This window comes from Bos grunniens, chromosome 26 (assembly GCF_055505025.1).
Source record: "Bos grunniens cultivar Pamir isolate PY7600 chromosome 26, Bosgru_T2T1.0, whole genome shotgun sequence".
Taxonomy (NCBI): Eukaryota; Metazoa; Chordata; class Mammalia; order Artiodactyla; family Bovidae; genus Bos; species Bos grunniens.
This window is the reverse complement of record NC_141190.1, coordinates 20,544,903-20,562,796: the sequence shown is the minus strand read 5'-3', so window position 1 is coordinate 20,562,796 and position 17,894 is coordinate 20,544,903. Positions and strand designations below refer to the sequence as shown.

General features: G+C 46.7%; 1 protein-coding gene across 3 annotated transcripts in view; it reads right to left on the bottom strand.

Annotated features, from left to right (window-relative positions):
- Positions 1-5,640: 5,640 nt before the first annotated feature.
- The window catches only part of CNNM1 (cyclin and CBS domain divalent metal cation transport mediator 1), a 73,170-nt gene continuing 60,916 nt past the window's right edge, over positions 5,641-17,894 (bottom strand). For all 3 annotated transcript variants that reach the window (XR_015155165.1, XM_086377181.1, XM_086377182.1), the window contains 4 exons: positions 11,939-12,095; positions 11,630-11,779; positions 9,465-9,566; positions 5,641-8,271 (listed from right to left, as the gene is read on the bottom strand). Coding sequence is in view for 2 of the 3 variants with exons in the window: in XM_086377181.1 (XP_086233307.1) it covers positions 8,192-8,271; positions 9,465-9,566; positions 11,630-11,779; positions 11,939-12,095 (489 nt within the window). In the remaining variant the exon portion in view is untranslated. The remainder of the gene's footprint in view (positions 8,272-9,464; positions 9,567-11,629; positions 11,780-11,938; positions 12,096-17,894) is intronic.

The window sequence follows — 17,894 nt, the reverse complement described above, 5'->3', positions numbered from 1 at the left end:
GACAGGCATCCTTTTTAGGATGCCTTTGAGTTGTTATAAAATCCTATAGATTTTTTTTTCCAGACTAGAAGAATATATTTGCCATGCATGTCCCTGACAAAGGATTACTATTCTGAGTTACAAAGGATTACAATCCAGGATTTTGTAATTTTTAAAATCCTACATATTAAACATTAAAAGAAAAATACAAATAACTAGAAAAAAATGAACCAAGGACATGAATGGGTAAATCAGAGGGAAAGCTCAAATCAAGTATAAACAACGAAAAGGCTCTGAACATTCCTAGAATAATGGAAATATAATTAAAGTAGCAAGATACCATTTTACACTTACTACCAGATTGGGGAAATGGAAAATGTGGCACAAACATGTTGGAGAGCATTTTGGCAGCATTTTGAAAAGCTGAGGATGTATGTACTGTACATTCAAGGGGTCATAAGCAGTTTATGTACACACTTTAGAGAAACTCACATGTGCACATGGAGAGAGGCTTAGGGTTGGACAGTGACCAGGGCACAGTGAAGAGCACATCCGGGCCAGTCTCAGGACTGGACATGGTACCGGAGCTGTGTGTGTGAGTGAGGGTAAAGCTCATGGTTAGTTCTGAGTGGATGAGAGGTGAAATGAGATGTCATTTATGATATCATCTCTTAAAATGTGCCGCACACTGTGGTTGCTTATGAGTACATACGTATGTAATAAATTTTAAAATATAGGTAGGAAAGGTATACCTCAATCTCGGAAAGGTGAAAGGGAGTAAGACGGTGAGATGCTTCACCTGTAACTAATATTTTCTTTAAAAAGTACATATCTAAGGGAAATCTGAGAGGCTTCCCCGGTGGTCCAGTGGCTAAGACTCCACGGTCCCAATGCAGGAGACTCGGGTTCGATCCCTGGTCAGGGAACCGTACCCCATGTGCTGTAACTAAGAGTTTGCATGCTGCAACTAAAAGATCTTTCGTGCTACAGCTAAGGTCGCAGACTCCCTGTGCTACAACCCAGACCTGGTGCGGCCAGATAAATAAAACTAAATGTTTCAAAAACAAAGGTCTGAGGAAAGACTTCATTGAATATGATTTATTGTCAGGCACTATTCCAAGCCCTTTATATATATCTATGTAGGTTCACTTAATCCTCAATGATAAATCAATGCAGTGGGCATTAATGTTACCATCACCCTCCACTGAGGAGAAAACAGGCACAGTGAATCAAGGGACTTGCCTAATACCAGTATCAGTCACGTGACTCACAGGTGCTAGGGATCTGAAGCCAGGGAGTCTGGCTCGAGTCCACAAGTTTAACCTGTTCCTTAATCCTGCTGCCGGGCCTTCCTCTCTGAATCTCCTACAGCAGGAAGGGTGAGTACCGAGCAGCTCTCGGGGTCTCACAGCGTGGCCTGTGACTCCCTCAGTGCCAAGGGAGGGAGTTCTCTGTCAGAATTCAGTCTTTCTGGAGCCTCATCTGAATCTTTGCCCTTTGTGACTCAAAAAGGTACAAGGTGACCACGTTTATCCAGGGCCGCCTCCTTCACTTGCCTCTCCCTTCCTGAAAATACCTGTCCAGTTTTTCACTCTTCCCTCACAGGAAGAGGAAAGACACTCCTCACCAATTCCTATCCCTCACCAGCTCCTTCTTCAGTGTCTGCCTGGAATAGGACACCATGTATCTCCTCCGGGTTCCTGACTTGTCAAACGGCACAGCAACCCCTTTGCCTTTCAAGGGAAGAGCACACATCCCTCCCCAAGAACCCAGTTACACTAGAAGCAGACTTTCCCTCGGTGCAAGGCGAGAGCTCCTCTCCATTCCCTTACCCGATGAGCAGTGGCTGGAAGCATCGTTCAGACAAATCTCATGTCACGATGGAGGATTCTGGAAGGAACAGAGGACAGTGGGAAGTCACTGGAATCGGGGACTCTAACGTTACTTAGCACTCAGGAATTATTTAGTCCTCAGTTCAGTTCAGTGTCTCAGTCATGTCTGACTCTTTGCAACCCCATGGACTGCAGCATGCCAGGCTTCTCTGTCCATCACCAACTCCTGGAGCTTGTTCAAACTCATGTCCATCGAGTTGGTGATTCCATCCAGCCATCTCATCTTCTGTCATCCCCTTTTCTTTCTGCTTTCAATCTTTCCCAGCATCAGGGTCTTTTCCAATGAGACAGTTCTTTACATCCGGTGGCCAAAGGATTGGAGCTTCAGCTTCAGCATCAGTCCTTCCAATGAATATTCAGAACTGATTTCCTTTAGGATGGACTGGTTGGATCTCGTTGCTGTCCAAGGGACTCTCAAGAGTCTTCTCCAACACCACAGTTCAAAAGCATCAGTTCTTCAGTGCTCAGCTTTATGATCCAACTCTTACATCCACACATGACTACTGGAAAAACCATAGCTTTGACTATATATGGACCTTTGTGGGTAAAGTAATGTCTCTGCTTTTTAATATGCTGTCTAGGTTGGTCATAGCTTTTCTTCCAAGGAGCAAGTGTCTTAATTTCAAGCCTGCAATCACCATCTGCAGTGATTTTGGAGCCCAAGAAAATAAAGTCTTTCACTGTTTCTGTTGTTTCTCCATCTATTTGCCATGAAGTGATGGGACCAGATGCCATGATCTTAGTCTGAGCTGCCAGGGAAGCATCTTGGTCCTCATGATTACCACAAATAACCCAGAGGAATCTCATACCCACTCCTTGGGCTGTCTTAGAATGGGAAGTTTCTGGGCCAGGGGAGGGGCACCCAATGCCTCAGCCTGGGGATCACTCTGAGGCTTAGCAACCTTCAGGAGCTCCTGGAGCATAGGTACATGGCACTATCCTATAAATCTTGTTAAGTCAGCAGGTCGGGAACACTCAGTGTTGGGCTGCACTCCACGGGCCTGCAAGCCCTGTACTTACCCAGCCTCAAGACAAAAACAATAAAATTTTACAGTCTGTTTATTTTAATTTTTAAAAAATTAAAAAAAGGTTGCATTGTGCTGCATGTGGAATCTTAGTTCCCCAACCAGGGATCAGACCTGCACCTCTTGCAGAGGAAACGTGGATTCTTAACCACTGGACTGCAAAGGAAGTCCCTAAAATGCTACAGTCTTGAGGGGCCGATCAAGATTTTAGAAGTCATCAGCTGCAGCCTCTCTCTCCCAATGCAAGGGTCTCTTCTGTGTTGTCCCTGACTCACCACTTTTAACTGGGTTGGGTGGGGGGTTGTGTTCTTTCGATACTTGATGAAAAATCCCATTCTACTGATGGAGCATTTTCATTAAAGAGGTCTTTTACCTTGATCCAGAATTTGATTTCCATCTACCCTATCCCCTGGCTCCCCTCCTCCCTTCCTTTAAACCACACACACTAAATTTCTGGGTACTTTCTAACTGATGACCTTCCAAATATTTGAGAGTAGTAGTTGGTATTCCTTGCTTTTGCTTCTCCATGTGAAACTCCACCCTCCATGATGCTTCAGTGTTTCCGCACAGATTATGGCTTCTAGATCCTTCACCACCCGGCTGGTTCCCCAGAGTCCTTCAGAGAACTCATGTCGGTGTGTGACTGGGTCTGGAGGATGCGAATGGATATGACCTCACACTCATCTCTCCATTACCTTTCATTTTATCTTCCTTTCTATCAGTATTTGTTCTCCTTTCTGTTTAAAAATGCTTGCCCTTCATAAGGGAATGAGAAAAACTGGAGTCCAGTGATTTCTACCTTCTGTTAGAAGGTAGAAAGACCTTCTGTCTTCCCAAACAGCTTTAAACTGAATTCTCAACAGGGGTGATAGGACCTCTAAGGTGGCAAAGATTGGTTCATGAGGGCAAAAGAAGGTCTAAAATATTAAAGTGGTTCTGTGGCCTTCCAAAGCAAAATCCTACTTGACAAAATCTTATTTCTGGGTATCTTATCAAAATCATAATTTCTCTTGTTGGGGAGAATTTGAATTTAGTATTTCTCTCTGGGGGGATTGCTAATGAAAAACCAGTTGGAAACACTTCTTTAAGCCAAAGTATACTTACCAAAGTGTGCAAATGTTTTTAGCATATAAAGAAGTCCCAATCTCATGAGAATCTGGCCTTCTTAATTCTCTTCTTACATGTCTATTCCCTGAAGTGTGTTCCTTTTTCCCGCTAGTGTTCACACGAATGGCCTTGGGCAAGTCTGGGAAAAGCTGGCCTTAGCCAGTTACACAAGGTTCTTTACTGCAGGGCCTCTCCGTGTGCCTCTACATGTAGGCACACTCGTTTCTTTCTCAAAACCACCCTGGGAAGGAGCATGGTCCCTGTGCTGTGTCACAGTCTGTGAAATAGGTTATGAATTGCTCAAGGTTCCATGGCCAGGAAGCGGTGAAGGCTAGGTGCATGAGTGTTGGGCCGATCCTATCTTTGAAGTTCACATAAAACCCCCAACAAAATAGCTATAAGTATCATTTATTTAAGGCTTCCCTTGTGGCTCAGATGATAAAGAATCTGCTTGCAACGCAAGAGATCTGGGTTTGATCCCTGGGTTGGGAAGATCCCCTGGAGTAGGAAATGGCAACCCATTCCAATTTTCTTGCCTTGCTTGGAGAAGGGAAAGTCTACCCACTCCAGTATTCTGGCCTGGAGAATTCCATGGACAGAGGAGCCTGGCGGGCTATAGTCCATGGGATTGCAAAGAGTCGGACATGACTGAGCAATTAACATCACATCATTTATTTACTGTTAATGAACTTTAGGAGCTTCCCAGCTGGTGCTAGTGGTAAAGAGCCTACCTGCCAATTCAGAGGACATAAGAGATGCAGGTTTGATCCCTGGGTTGGGAAGATCCCCTGGAGTAGGAAATGGCAACCCATTCCAGTTTTCTTGCCTGGAGAATACCATGGACAGAGGAGCCCGGTGGGCTACAGTCCAGGGAGTTTCAAAGAATCGAACACTACGGAGCATGCGTGCACAGTGAACTTTACAGCCTGTGGCAGCTCCTGGGAAGAATCGCAAGCAGTTCTCATGCAGGTCGCTCAGTAATTGTCCTGTGTGCTGGTTGGAGACGGTAGTAGGTGAGAGATTCCAACCTTCCACAAAATCCATCAATACCTCAGTGACTGCCCACCTGTTGGTTGTCCCCTTGTTCCTGTCTTGGTTTATAACTATTCAATAAGCCCTCCCTGCTCCCTTGTTCCTTTTCCCAGCCTCTGGTTGGAAATCACTGGAATTGGGCTACTATGGCTCCTCTCCAAAGGGCCTGCAGAAGTGAGCCTGCAGAAGTGTGACCAGCACATTGCTTCAAACGCTAGACTGGATCTGGCCGCTAAGACCTTGAACTGGGAAGGCACCCAGTCCAGTGCCTCGCAAACACAGGGCTCCGAAAAATGCCAGCACTTCTCATTTTCATCCTCATGCTCGTTTCTTGTCTAAAGTCACACTCTGGCTTCTCATCTGGGTTTTACTTTCCGTTTCTGAAATTTGTTCTTGCAAGATCTTACCCATCTGACATCCCAAAGCAGAGCGCAGGGCTTTCCTGTAACCTTACCTGCAACCTCACACCTGGCCTTGAGAGGGGTGCCTCTTCAGGCAGGTGGCCCTCAGGTAAGGTAATTATGTGTGTGCCTCACCCCACCCTACATCTCATACGAAAACTACTTTGGAACTCTGAGATGCAGGGGCAAGGAAAACAGCCATAGTCCAGGAAAAGGATTTTTATTTTATTTAAAAATTATTTACAATGTATTGAGGCTTCATAAATACTTTATTTCAAAATCCTCTTTTTTTTTTAACCTGAAGAAAATCTTGGGATGGGGTGGGGTAAAGGGAGAGGAGTGGTGACAGGCTCTTTAGGGGTTTTGCAAAGAGACGGGTGTAAAGCAACAGCAGTGACCTAAGGGGTAATGAAAGGAAGACCAGCCAGGCGCAACCCTTGGGTCAGTGGCCAGCTGGGCAAGAAGACTGCGTGACTGCAGACCTTGTTTGAAACAGCATTCATCGGTTTGGGTCAGAGGCACCCAGCACCAAGGGCTGACACTTTGGCTGTTTCTACCAGGCAAGGGTAGGTGTTGGGGGTGGGTGGTAGCTGTGTTATTTACGAGAAGTCATGCACTGCTGAGCCTCAGGCAGGGCCAGGCAAAGGATGTGAAGTCAATAACACACTGCTGAGAAAGGCAAAGTCCACTTCCACATGCTGTGCCCCTCCTGTCTGCAGACACCTGCTGGGGTTTGGTGGGGACCCAGTTACGTGGGTGTACGCTGTACAATACCATAGGGTATGCCAAGGACTTCTGACGATTTCCACTTGGTGGGTGCCAGCTTTCGCCATCGATTTGATGGACACTTGGGAAGACCATTTACAACTAAAAATCTGTCTCAAACTACGCAGTATTCACTTCATTCTGCATTGCAGAAACTCTGGGCTGAAAGTTCCACTAGTTAAAATAGTGGATTTTAATACTTGACGGGTCTGAGAACTTTGAGAATCGTATGAAAGCTTTACCCTCTGGAAAACACACATAAGAAGGCAGACACTAAATTCTGACAGTTAGGGGTTTCATAGACCCGCTAAGTCCAACAATGGACCCCCCTGGAGTGACGGACCCCAAGTTAAGAACCCCTGAGGTAAATGTTCCCGTGGGTAAGCATTTTCTTTTGAGATGCAAATAACCCAGAGGAATGATCAGTTTCTCCACCCTCTATGTGATTATTGATTGAATGGGTATAGGGAGGTGGGAGTAATGGTTTTGGAGGAAGATGAGGGAAGCCTGAGAATTACATCCCCAGAGAAAAGTTAGGGAATGGTTTTGAGATGAGCACTGGATCACTGGATCCCTGATCGAGGGAACCCAATGGGTGGGATATACATCAGAAAGGGATACAGGTGTCCCAAAGACAACCTTCACTTCCACATTTTCCATAAGGCTGGCTCTGTGGTTTCTGATCAGTTTACTCTTCAAGCAGGTTCGTGCAGTCATCCTGCCATCTGGTGGTCACGCTTGGAATTGCACCTGTCCCAAGTGAAGCGAAGCGAGGTTCAAGTTGCTCAGTCGCATCGGATTCTTTGCGACCCCATGGACTATAGAGTCCATGAAATTCTCCAGGCAAGAATACTGGAGTGAGCGTCCTTTCCCTTCTATAGGGGATCTTCCCAACCCAGGAATCGAACCCAGGTCTCCTGCATTGCAGGCGGATCTTTACCAGCTGAGCCACAAGGGAAGCCCAACATCAGGTGAAAATGGTTGTTCAATGTACCAGCTCTCTCTGGTACTTTATTCAGAGATCTGGTACATTCTCAGAATAAAGTACACTCAGCTGACTTGACGGAGTGGAGAAAAGGGTGGAGGTGGGGGAATGGACAAAAAAAGAAGAGTGATTCTTCCATGTTCCTGTGTAATACACACTGAAGCCACGTGAGAGCTTGCATCCTTCTTGGCTGACCTGGGCACTCTTTGGTTTGTCATGGCTAAAACTTTTCCACATATATATATATATATATTTTAAAATTTAAAACCTGAAGTTCCATCTCTGGCTCCCAAATGGGTTTCTCTTCTTCTTGCTCCTCCTCTTCCAGAGCAGATTTACTGATGGACTGATGACTACTAATCAGGAGCCAAAACAGATGTGTCCCTGGGAAATACAGTGACTTGAGGGTCCATCTTACATTCTTTTCATTCCAGCCGAGACACACCTCCCAGGCTGCTGGAACCCTCTTCTAACAGGAAACTGGTCACCAACAGTTTTCTGTCCTGTAACGTCACACGGCAGCATGACTGAGTCCCGCTGCTCTAATGTTCTGGAGAAATTCTTGGTGTGTCTCCCGAACTACCCCTCCTACCTGCTGCCCCAGCCTCCTTTGTTCTCTGCCAGTGGCACCTTTTGAGCTAAGGGAAGCATGAATATGGTGCCAAGGGACACCAAGGAACAGGAAGTGCATCAGGGGTTAGCCTAGAGTGGCATTGTCAGCCTGGGGTCATTTCTTCTGCAGTCCCAGACTGTGCTGTGGACGAGATCATTTCCAGCATGTTCCACTGAGGCACCTCCTTCCGTCACGGCCACCGCAAGGCTCTGAGTCAAACTGGAGGCGATGAGAGAAAATCTGCCACACCGATGGCTAGGGGTGAAGAGGTGGTAAAGAAAGCAGTACGCTCTGTCACCAGTGGGAGGCCTTGGGGAGAAGCAGACGACGGGAGGATGGGTTCTCCCCAGCGCTCTGGAATCTCACGCCCCCAGTGGACACCAACAGCCCTGTCATGTGATGAGAGGCGTTAAGTTGGAGTTCTCCTCAGAGGTTCTCTCTCCATCTGGTGACCTCTTCCTTTTTCGACCACCTGAAAAACACATTTTCTAAGGGTCAGTCTGTAAGGCTGGGAGAACATGAGTACTCTCTCGGGGGCCCAAGCGCTCTTCAAAATAGAAGCAGGAATGGAGACAAAGCCCTCGATAGTTTGGCAGTAGCCTGCATTGTCTCCAGGTGCTGACATCAGCATATGCACGTCTTGAAGGATTAGAATGCACCTTCCACCTGAGATGACATCTCCAAAAAGCCACACGTCCAGACTAGTGCCAATATAGGGAGATTTCCTGGACGGGATCGAGCGAGGCCCACACGGTGTCCCAGGAGCATGCCTCCTCATCGTCAGCTCAAATGGTTGCCGGACACCCTCAGAAAGAAGACTGGTCTCACGGACGTTGATGTCCCTGAGCCAGAGGTGGCGGTGTAGCTGGGAGCCATCCCCAGGGACCTGCACTTTCTAGATCAGAGGCAACCTCCCTCTGCACTGGGGTATGTGGGGGTGGAAGGGTACTCTGTTCCCAGCTCCATTGTTTTTGGAAAGGACTATATTTCACCTTGTTCTCCCTGCCATTGACTTCCTTCCACAGAGGATATTGCTCTCCTTTTTATTGAGTTTCCTGAACACAAATTTTCTTTAAAAGACCAGATTGTAAGTATTTTAGGTTTTGCAGGCCATTTGGTCCCTGTTGCAACTACCCAACTCTGCCATTGTGGCCATCAAAGACTAGTGGGTTCTATAATCCAACAAAGTCAAAGTGAAAGTGTCTGACTCTTTGCGACCCTATGGACGGTAGCCTGCCAGGCTCCCCTGTCTGGGGAATTCTCTAGGCAAGAATACTGGAGTGGGTTGCCATTCCCTTCTCCAGGGGATCTTCCCAACCCAGGGATCAAACCCAGGTCTCCCACATTGGAGGCAGATTCTTTACTGCCTGAGCTACAGGGAAGCCTCCTTATTTTTTATAGGAATGGGCAGGGGAGGAGGTCAGGATTTGATCTGTGGCCATGGTTTACAGACTCCTGCCCTAGACAACTACCCACTGAATGGCACAGATGCCCAAACTATCAAGGGTGCAGTACCTGCCCAAACCCCATTACAGGTTTCCACAATTGTAGCTCATTAGGGTTCCCAAAAGGAGTCAATGGTTTCTCCTTCAGGAGTAAGATCCTAGCATGTTTTCATACTAACCAGCTGGTGGGTGGTTTTCATCCTGGTAAAGAAGTACTCACTCAAGGTTCTCAGCAACTTCCTGCCCATGGTTTCCTCCAAGTCACTGCTGCAGGGGCTGGCCTCTGTGTCCACGTTGATATGACAACATTCACTATCTGATGCTGAGAAAAAGAAAAGAAGAAAGAACACAAGCCTTTCCACCTGAACACCCAGGGATCCAGGTAGGGTGTTTTTTGTCAATGTTCCTTGGCAGGTGAAAGCTCAAAACCAGAGCCAAGGCAGTGGTGGCTGTAACATAGAAGGGATGTCCAGGAAGAAAAAGGCTCTAATTACTTAGCAAGAGGCTTTTTAGGGCCACAAAAGGAACTAAGAAACAAGAGAAGAGGAGCAGGAATCCAACTTTCCAAGCACTGTTAGGTCAGACAGAGACGGGAACACGAGCATTTCCACTCAGTATCTGCCAGATAAGAAGCACCTTGGAGCACAGGCCGGGTGTCACCTCACACTCCTCTCCTTGCACGGACCCTGCAAAATCACAGGGCTCAGTAACAACTAAGCTCATGTGCTCTCTTCTCCCACCAAACCCAGGGGGGATTCAGAGAACTGCCTGATCTGAGAGCTGGAAAGGGACCCAGGCCCTGACCACCAATGCCTCTGAATCTCACTGGGGAGGCAGATGGTGTGGTGGACTGGGCAAGTCATTTCCCTTCTCCGGGCGTAGGCCCTTTTGTGTCATACGAGGAGGATGGACTGGAATAATCTCCAAAGACTGGCCCATCTCCTCTATTCTCATTCCTTTGATATAAACTTCTTGCTACATGTGTTAGCTATTAAAATCAGTGTGCACAGGAGGAAAACCATCATTCTAAATTCAGGTCCTGGAGTTGTGATTATGCATATCCTTGATTTTCTGAGTTAGCTACAAGTTCAAACACGTTGTCTCACTGACTTCAAAAGTCTGTGAGCACTTGTCAGGCCACTGCTCTGGACCTGGGGGATCTCAGACTTTCGGACTGGGGTGGGTCTGGAGGCGGGATGGGTGCTGGCCTTGGGGTCGTTGGTGTAGGGGGCGGCAGAATACATGGAGATGACTAGCTTGATGAGGCAAGTATAGAAGGATCTCAGGACTGGTGGGACGCTTGGAGCTTGGAGCAACACTGCAGTCAAGACAGGAGTATTCAGTGTCTCCATAGGAGGTGCTATGATCTCAGAGATCAGGACAGATCCTACAGATTACTGCTAGTCTCAGGGACTCAAAGAAAGGGAAGAGCCCTGCCAGTAAGAGCAAAGGCTGACCTCAGTTTCCTAATCTACGTGCTCAATCGCTCATTTGTGTCCGACTCTTTGCAACCCCAAGGACTGTAACCTGCCAGGCTCCTCGGTACATGGGGATTCTTCAGGCAAGAATATTGGAGTGGGTTGTCATGCCCTCCTTCAGGCGATCTTCCCAACCCAGGGATTTAACCCAGGACTCCTGCATTGCAGGCGGATTCTATACTGTCTTGAGCCACCATGGAAGCCCTTCCTAATCTATAAATTAGGCCGAATAATAACTTCCTAATATTTAGGGAGCACAGTATCAGTACTGGGATGCGCCCTCCTATAAATGTTATTTCATTTCTGCTCAAAACTACTTCATGAAGTAGCCACCGTGATTTTTATCTATTAACATAAGGAAGAATTGGTTTCCTTGGATGCTCAGTGGTAAAGTACCCATCTGCTAATGCAGGGAAGTTTGATTCTGGGTTGGGAAGTTCCCCTGGAAAAGGAAATGGCAACCCACTCCAGTATTCTTGCCTAGGAAACACCATGGTCAGAGGAGCCTGGTGGGCTACAGTCCACGGGGACGCAAAAACGTCAGACATGACTGAGCGACTAAAAAACAAACATAAGGAAAGATATCTATTAAGCTAACGGAACCGAGTCTCAGGTTAAAGTAACTTGCCTAAAGTTGCCGAACTCCTAAATGGGGAAGCCGAGGTCTGAATCCAGGTGGAAACCTAGCTAACAGTGTTCTGAGAACAAACTACCGCGGATCTGATGCCTGGGAGAGGCATAGTAAGCCTTAATGTTCCTTCCCTGGTAGCATAAGGAAGTGGGGAGTTTTACGTGGGGGCTCTGGTCCCAGACTTCCCTCACCTGGATCACCTAGGGCCATACCAGGACCCAACGGCCTTGACCCATTCCCCCTTTACTCCCACGGGACTCAGTTTCCCTCCCTGACCTGCTCTAGCGGGCACAGCGGCAGGAGACAGCGAGAGCTGTTGCGTGTTCTGCTCCTCAAAGTCGGTCATTTCCTCCTGGGTGAAGGCCATCTCCTCCATCCTCAGGTACACGACCTCGCCGGGACTTCTCAGCCCATCTGAGCGGCTGCCTGGGGAGGACAGTAAGTGTGTCACCTCCCTGCTCTGGAGGAGACCTGGGGCTCCCTGCGGACGAGACTGCAGCTCTGGGCGGGGCCGAGGACGGAGGCGGGGCCGAGGAGGGAGGCGGGCAGTCCCTGGCCGGGCTCATCACCTCCCAACCAGCTTACACGGCAGGCTGCTCCGGTGGCTCAGGAGGGTGGCAGCAGGGTCATCCTTGGGAGTCTGGGGTGTGCCCCGGGTCGTGGAGGCCTCCATGTCGGGGGACTGGGGTGAGCTCTCCATGTGGCAGGCGGTGAGCGCGTTCTGGTACTGCTGCCGTGTGACCTGGAAGATGGAGGCAGAGAGGTGGGTCGAGGTCAGAAGTTGGGCAGACCCCTCCCTGGACCTGGCTCACCTTCCTGAGCTCAGAAGCACCCCCAGTAAGGTTCTTTGGAACCTTTGGCCTTGGTGGTCTGGGATCCATGTTCTGGGGCCCAGCAGTTAAGGGGCAAAGAGGGAACCCCTTTGCCACCAGCGTTCTTCTGTTCATTTTTATTGGCTCTGGACTCTTACACATGGAGGAACCTTCTCCTGAGACCCAGGAGAGGATGGAAGGCCTTTCAGTTAGCAGGTGGTTGCCCATGGAGAGGTTTAAAACACAGGCTTATGTTGTTGCCAAGGGCCCTCTTCTTAACGGGCAGTCAATGGGGACTCAGCAAGAACAAGATCCCCAACTTGTGTAGAGGCTGAAATAAGAAACCTCCATATGAAGAACATAAACTTTGGCAAAACCACGGATGAAGTCACTTTATTACTACTGTTTTTTCTAATGACTTCCATAATCATATAGGAATCCATTTGATAAATCCTTCAAGAAAGTAGTGCCAGGAAGAAGCTCCTTTCTGTAGATGCACTGTATACTTCTTTATATTGAATGAGGACTCAAATATCCACTAGGTTTCCTTTTTTTCCTTTTATGACAGGAAGCTCACAAATTTATTTATTTGCAGTAACAAACTCATTCCTGATAGTATTTGCACCAAATTGGCTTGTAATCTCAACTTTTTATTTAAAACATCATTGAGTTATTTATTTTTGGAAATCCTATGTATTACTGGAAGTGCTATAAATATACTAAAGAGATGGAACTGATGATTTGATTTTCAGATGTTGGTGAAGTGCTAATGTTACGCAGAAGAGTTTGCTTTTGCAGACAGACATTGGAATATGAGAATAAAACCTTCCATCCATTCAGTGCATTATGGCTTACAGAGCACTCAGGAATGCGTTATCTCCTTTGGGCACCATGGCTGCAGGGGGGTAAGCATGAGAGGTCCTGTGATGCCCATTTTACAAATAAGGAAATGACGTTCAGAAAGGTTGGGGATTTGCCTAAGCTTTAACAGTTAGCAAGCCTTCAGAGTTCCAGCACTGAGATGTGCATTCTGCTTGGGAAAGTGCTACTCATCCTCAGGGGCCAGGGAGAGGGAAAGCGAGGTGGGACTGTAGAATTCCAGGTTCTCTGAGGAGAAACTCCAGGGTCTGATAATGGGCAGGATCTGCCCTTGCAATCTGGTCATTTCAGTTTAAAGGGCCTTTACGCTTGCTGTCCAGGGGAAAGCATCTGAGCTCACCTCTGTACATTGTAAATGCATCTGGCTGCATTAGGCTGCCTTTCACAAAACTTTAGGGGAGGTCCCTCCAAAATTGCTATGTTATTTTGGGGGCCCATAGGCATCAGATGGGAGAAGACAATGGCAACCCACTCCAGTACTCTTGCATGGAAAATCCCATGGATGGAGGAGCCTGGTAGGCTGAAGTCCCTGGGGTCGCCAAGAGTCGGACACAACTGAGCGATTTCACTTTCACTTTTCACTTTCATGCATTGGAGAAGGAAATGGCAACCCACTCCAGTGTTCTTGCCTGGAGAATCCCAGGGACGGGGAAGCCTGGTGGGCTGCCGTCTATGGGGTCACACAGAGTCGGACACTACTGAAGCGACTTAGCAGCAGCAGCAGCAGGCATCAGATGACTGAAGAGAAGTAGGATACATGGTCTGAGCCAAGGTTATTATCAAAACTCAGTCTTCTAATGTTACCATGGGTTTCTAAAGGTGACGCTTTCTTTGGAGTCTTGAAATTTCTCCTGGCTTAAACAACAGGAAAATGTCCTAAATGACTCTTGGTAAGCTCAACAAAGCACTTGATATTATTCTATTTGGGTTCTTTTAACTAGTTAGTTTAGATTTGGCTTCCAGTTTAGTTCCCTGGTGACTCAGATGGTAAAGAATCTGCCTGCAATGCAGGAGACCTGGGATCAATCCCTGGGTCAGGAAGATCTGGAGAAGGGAATGGCTGCCCACTCTAGTATTCTTGCCTGGAGAATTCCATGGGCAGAGGAGCCTGGAGGGCTACATATAGTCCATGGGGTCCCAAAGAGTTGGACATGGCTAAATAACTAACACTTTTACTTTTTCACTTTTAGTTAAAGACCAAATGATTCTTTGCCTAAAAACTATGGTATAAAACACACTGCCTATTCAAGACAAAGGCATTGGGCAATGCCTTGGTTACCTGCTCTAGGGATCTCACAGCCTTGCTTTCACAATGCTTCTCTTTTAAGTTAGAAAAGTCACAAACAAATATGATGTCAACGAAAATGAAAGTTGCTCAGTTGTGTCTGACTCTGCCATGCCCTGGACTGTTGCCTGCATGCTCTTTTGTCCATGGAATTCTCCAGGCCAGAATACTGGAGTGGGTAGCTGTTTCGTTCTCCAGGGGATCTTCCCAACCCAGGGATTGAACCCAGGTCTCCCGCATTGCAGGTGGATTTTTTACCATCTGCGTCAAAGTGCCACCTTAAAAGAAATTTGAGAAGGCACTAGCCAAATGTATTCAGCAAATCTCTCCAGCTGCATTTCTAGATCCAAGCATCACTTTTTGTCAGTTCCCTCCTCCTGTTCAACTGTGGAGCCTTTTCTACCTAGCACAGTACTATCCAAGAAAAAGATAATGTGAGATCACATAGGTAAATTTTTTTTTGGCCGAGCAGCATGTGGGATCTAAGCTGCCTGACCAAGAATTGAAACCATGCCTCCTGCATTGAAAGTGCAGAGCCTTAACCACTGGACCACTAGGGAAACCCCCACATAGGTAATTTAAAATTCTCTAGTCGTCACGTTTTTAAAAAAGTAAAAGCAAACAGGTGAAATAATTTTATATATTTCATTTAGCTTAACATATCCAAAATAGCTTCACTTCAATGTGTCACCAATATAAAATAATTAATGAGGAATCTTACATTCTTCTTTGTATCAAGTCTTTGGAATCCGATATGTATTTTACATTCTAGCAAACCTCAGTTTGGATGAGCCGCATTTCATGTGCTCAACAGCCACCTATGGCCACTGGATTCTGTATCAGACACTGACGGTCCAGCAGATCAACTAGATAGCTCTGCCCAGTTTCGACAGTCCAGCCTGGCACGGCCCCAGTGTCCCGCTGCTTGCCAGCACAGAACCTCTGGTCCGGCTTAGCCCCTCTTTTACATTCCTTGAGTGCGCCATGCTCACTTGCCTCCCATACCCCTTCCTTCCTTCTCCCTCTTGGCCTTGCCTTCACTCACCTTTTATTCCTTCCTAATTCTTAAAGGCCCAGTGCTTTCTCCAGCCAATACAGTGCTTAAAGTGTCATAGGATTTCATAATCAGTTAGATGCTTCCCTGCATTGGTCACTGTCGTTTGACTTATGGTTCTTTTCCCCAATTACATTTCTTGAGTACAGCTCATGGTGCCTAGAACCATCGTTAACTGCTTACCAAATACTTACTGATTGGCACCAAGCGAATGAAACCACTGTTCAAAGGACACCATGTTCTTATTCTCTTTTCACTACTGTAGCTACCATTTCTTAGCAATAGCTTGAGTTCAAGTTGTCTTTTACTGTAGCCAATTAAGAACCCAGTTCAGTTCAGTTCAGTTCAGTTGCTCAGTCGTGTCCAACTCTTTGCGACCCCATGAATCGCAGCACGCCAGGCCTCCCTGTCCATCACCAACTCCCGGAGTTTGCTCTAACTCATGTGCATCGAGTCGGTGATGCCATCCAACCATCTCCTCCTCTGTTGTCCCCTTCTCCTGCCCCCAATCCCTCCCAGCATCAGAGTCTTTTCCAATGAGTCAACTCTTCGCATGAGGTGGCCAAAGTATTGGAGTTTTAGCCTCAGCATCAGTCCTTCCAATGAACACCCAGGACTGGTCTCCTTTAAGATGGACTGGTTGGATTTCCCTGCAGTCCAAGGGACTTGCAAAAGTCTTCTCCAGCACCACAGTTCAAAAGCATCAATTCTTCAGCGTTCAGCTTTCTTCACAGTCCAACTCTCACATCCATACATGACCACTCAACTGTCCTCTAAATTACAAAAGAAATGGAGATCAGTTGATCTCGAAACTAACAGGAGTTAAGGGTACCCTTTGGGACATTTTGACTTAGCAGTCAACGCGTCCAGAAGTTCACCTTTCAGCCAGAGTGATGTTTCCAATCCTCTTATGATGTTCTGCTTACATTTTCAACTCTTGGGTGGTTTATTCATCCCTCAAGGGCTTCCCTGGTAGCTCATTGGTAAAGTATCCACCTGCCAGTACTCGAGATGAGGGTTCAGTCCCAGGTCAGGAAGATCCCCTGGGGAAGGAAATGGCAACCCATGCCAGAATTCTTGCCTGGGAATCCCATAGACAGTAGAACCTGGCGGGCTACAGTCCATGGAGTCCCAGAAGAGTTGGACACAACTTAGCGACTAAACAGCAACAGAAATTAATTCCTCAAAACACAATTTTGCAATTTAGAGATTCTGCCTCCAGATGGTGATGGGGCATCTGGGCCATGGTTACAATTCACTATATAATGTCTGCCAAATATTCTTAATTTAAAGATGATATTAATATTTATGGAATACATTAAAGAATTCCTAAAGATTCTTTGGTACCTTCATAACTTATTAACGCCTATTAATCATGGCTTTGGGACTTTCCCAGTGGCTCAGTGGTAAAAAATCCACTTGCACTGCAGGAGACTTAGGAGACGAGGGTTCGATCCCTGGGTTGAGTTGATCTCCTGGAGGATGGCATGGCAACCCACTCCAATATTCTTGCTTGGATAATCCCATGGTCAGAGAAGCCTGGTGGGCTTCAGTCCGTAGGGTCACAAAGAGCTGGACATGACTGAAGCAACTGAGCACGCATGCACACACACACACACAAACACACACAGACACAATCATGGCTTTAATACCTTTCCCAGATACTCACTGGATATTGGATATACCTTTCTTTCTAATTTTATATTGAACTCAAATTACTCCTGGACTTAATGAACAGTTCTAGAAGTTAGTCCGTTGGACAGGAAAAGCCTCTGCAGCCAGTCACAGGGGCTTTGGCCAGTGAAATCACCCCTGAGCTTTCTCAAAAACTCTCTTTGTATTAAAAAAAAAATGTGGGTTTGAGGAGGTGAGTAAAAGAGCAACCTGAACATGGCCCTAAAAGTCCATTCAGTCAGGAGAAAAATGTCATCTTAACTTATATTAAAAAACAAAACAGAAAAATCAAACCCTTATGTTAAACAAGAGCTTGAACTTACAATGTTCCCTTCCGTAGAACAACCCATTGCAATTGAAGTTTTTAAGTGACTTGAACCACAAGTTGAAAGAGATTCCTGAATAATACTTTACTAGGTTTCTAGCCTTCCCTAAATTTCTACTTCTGACATGTAGCTTTCTCAATTTCAGAATATCTAGGTAGACAAAAGGACCATGTGCAGTGATGCCCTGCTGCCCCAGTCACAGCAAGGCCCTCTGGCCTGAGATAAAGGATAACACCTGTACCTGAGAACTGACCGCGGATTTGGAGTTCTCAGCATGCCACTGGCTCACTGTCAGGAAAGAGACATTCCTTTTAAGTTCCCTGTTATTTATAGAATGTTTCATTTGTTTTTAGGAGTGGATACATGAGCTATGTGAGATCAATTGTAAGTTTTAGGAAAATCCTTACAAACTTAGTGTAGGGTATTCATCCTAACAGGGCTTCCCTGGTAGCTCAGATGGTAAAGCGTCTGCCTACAATGCGGGAGACCCAGGCTCGATCCCTGGGTCGGG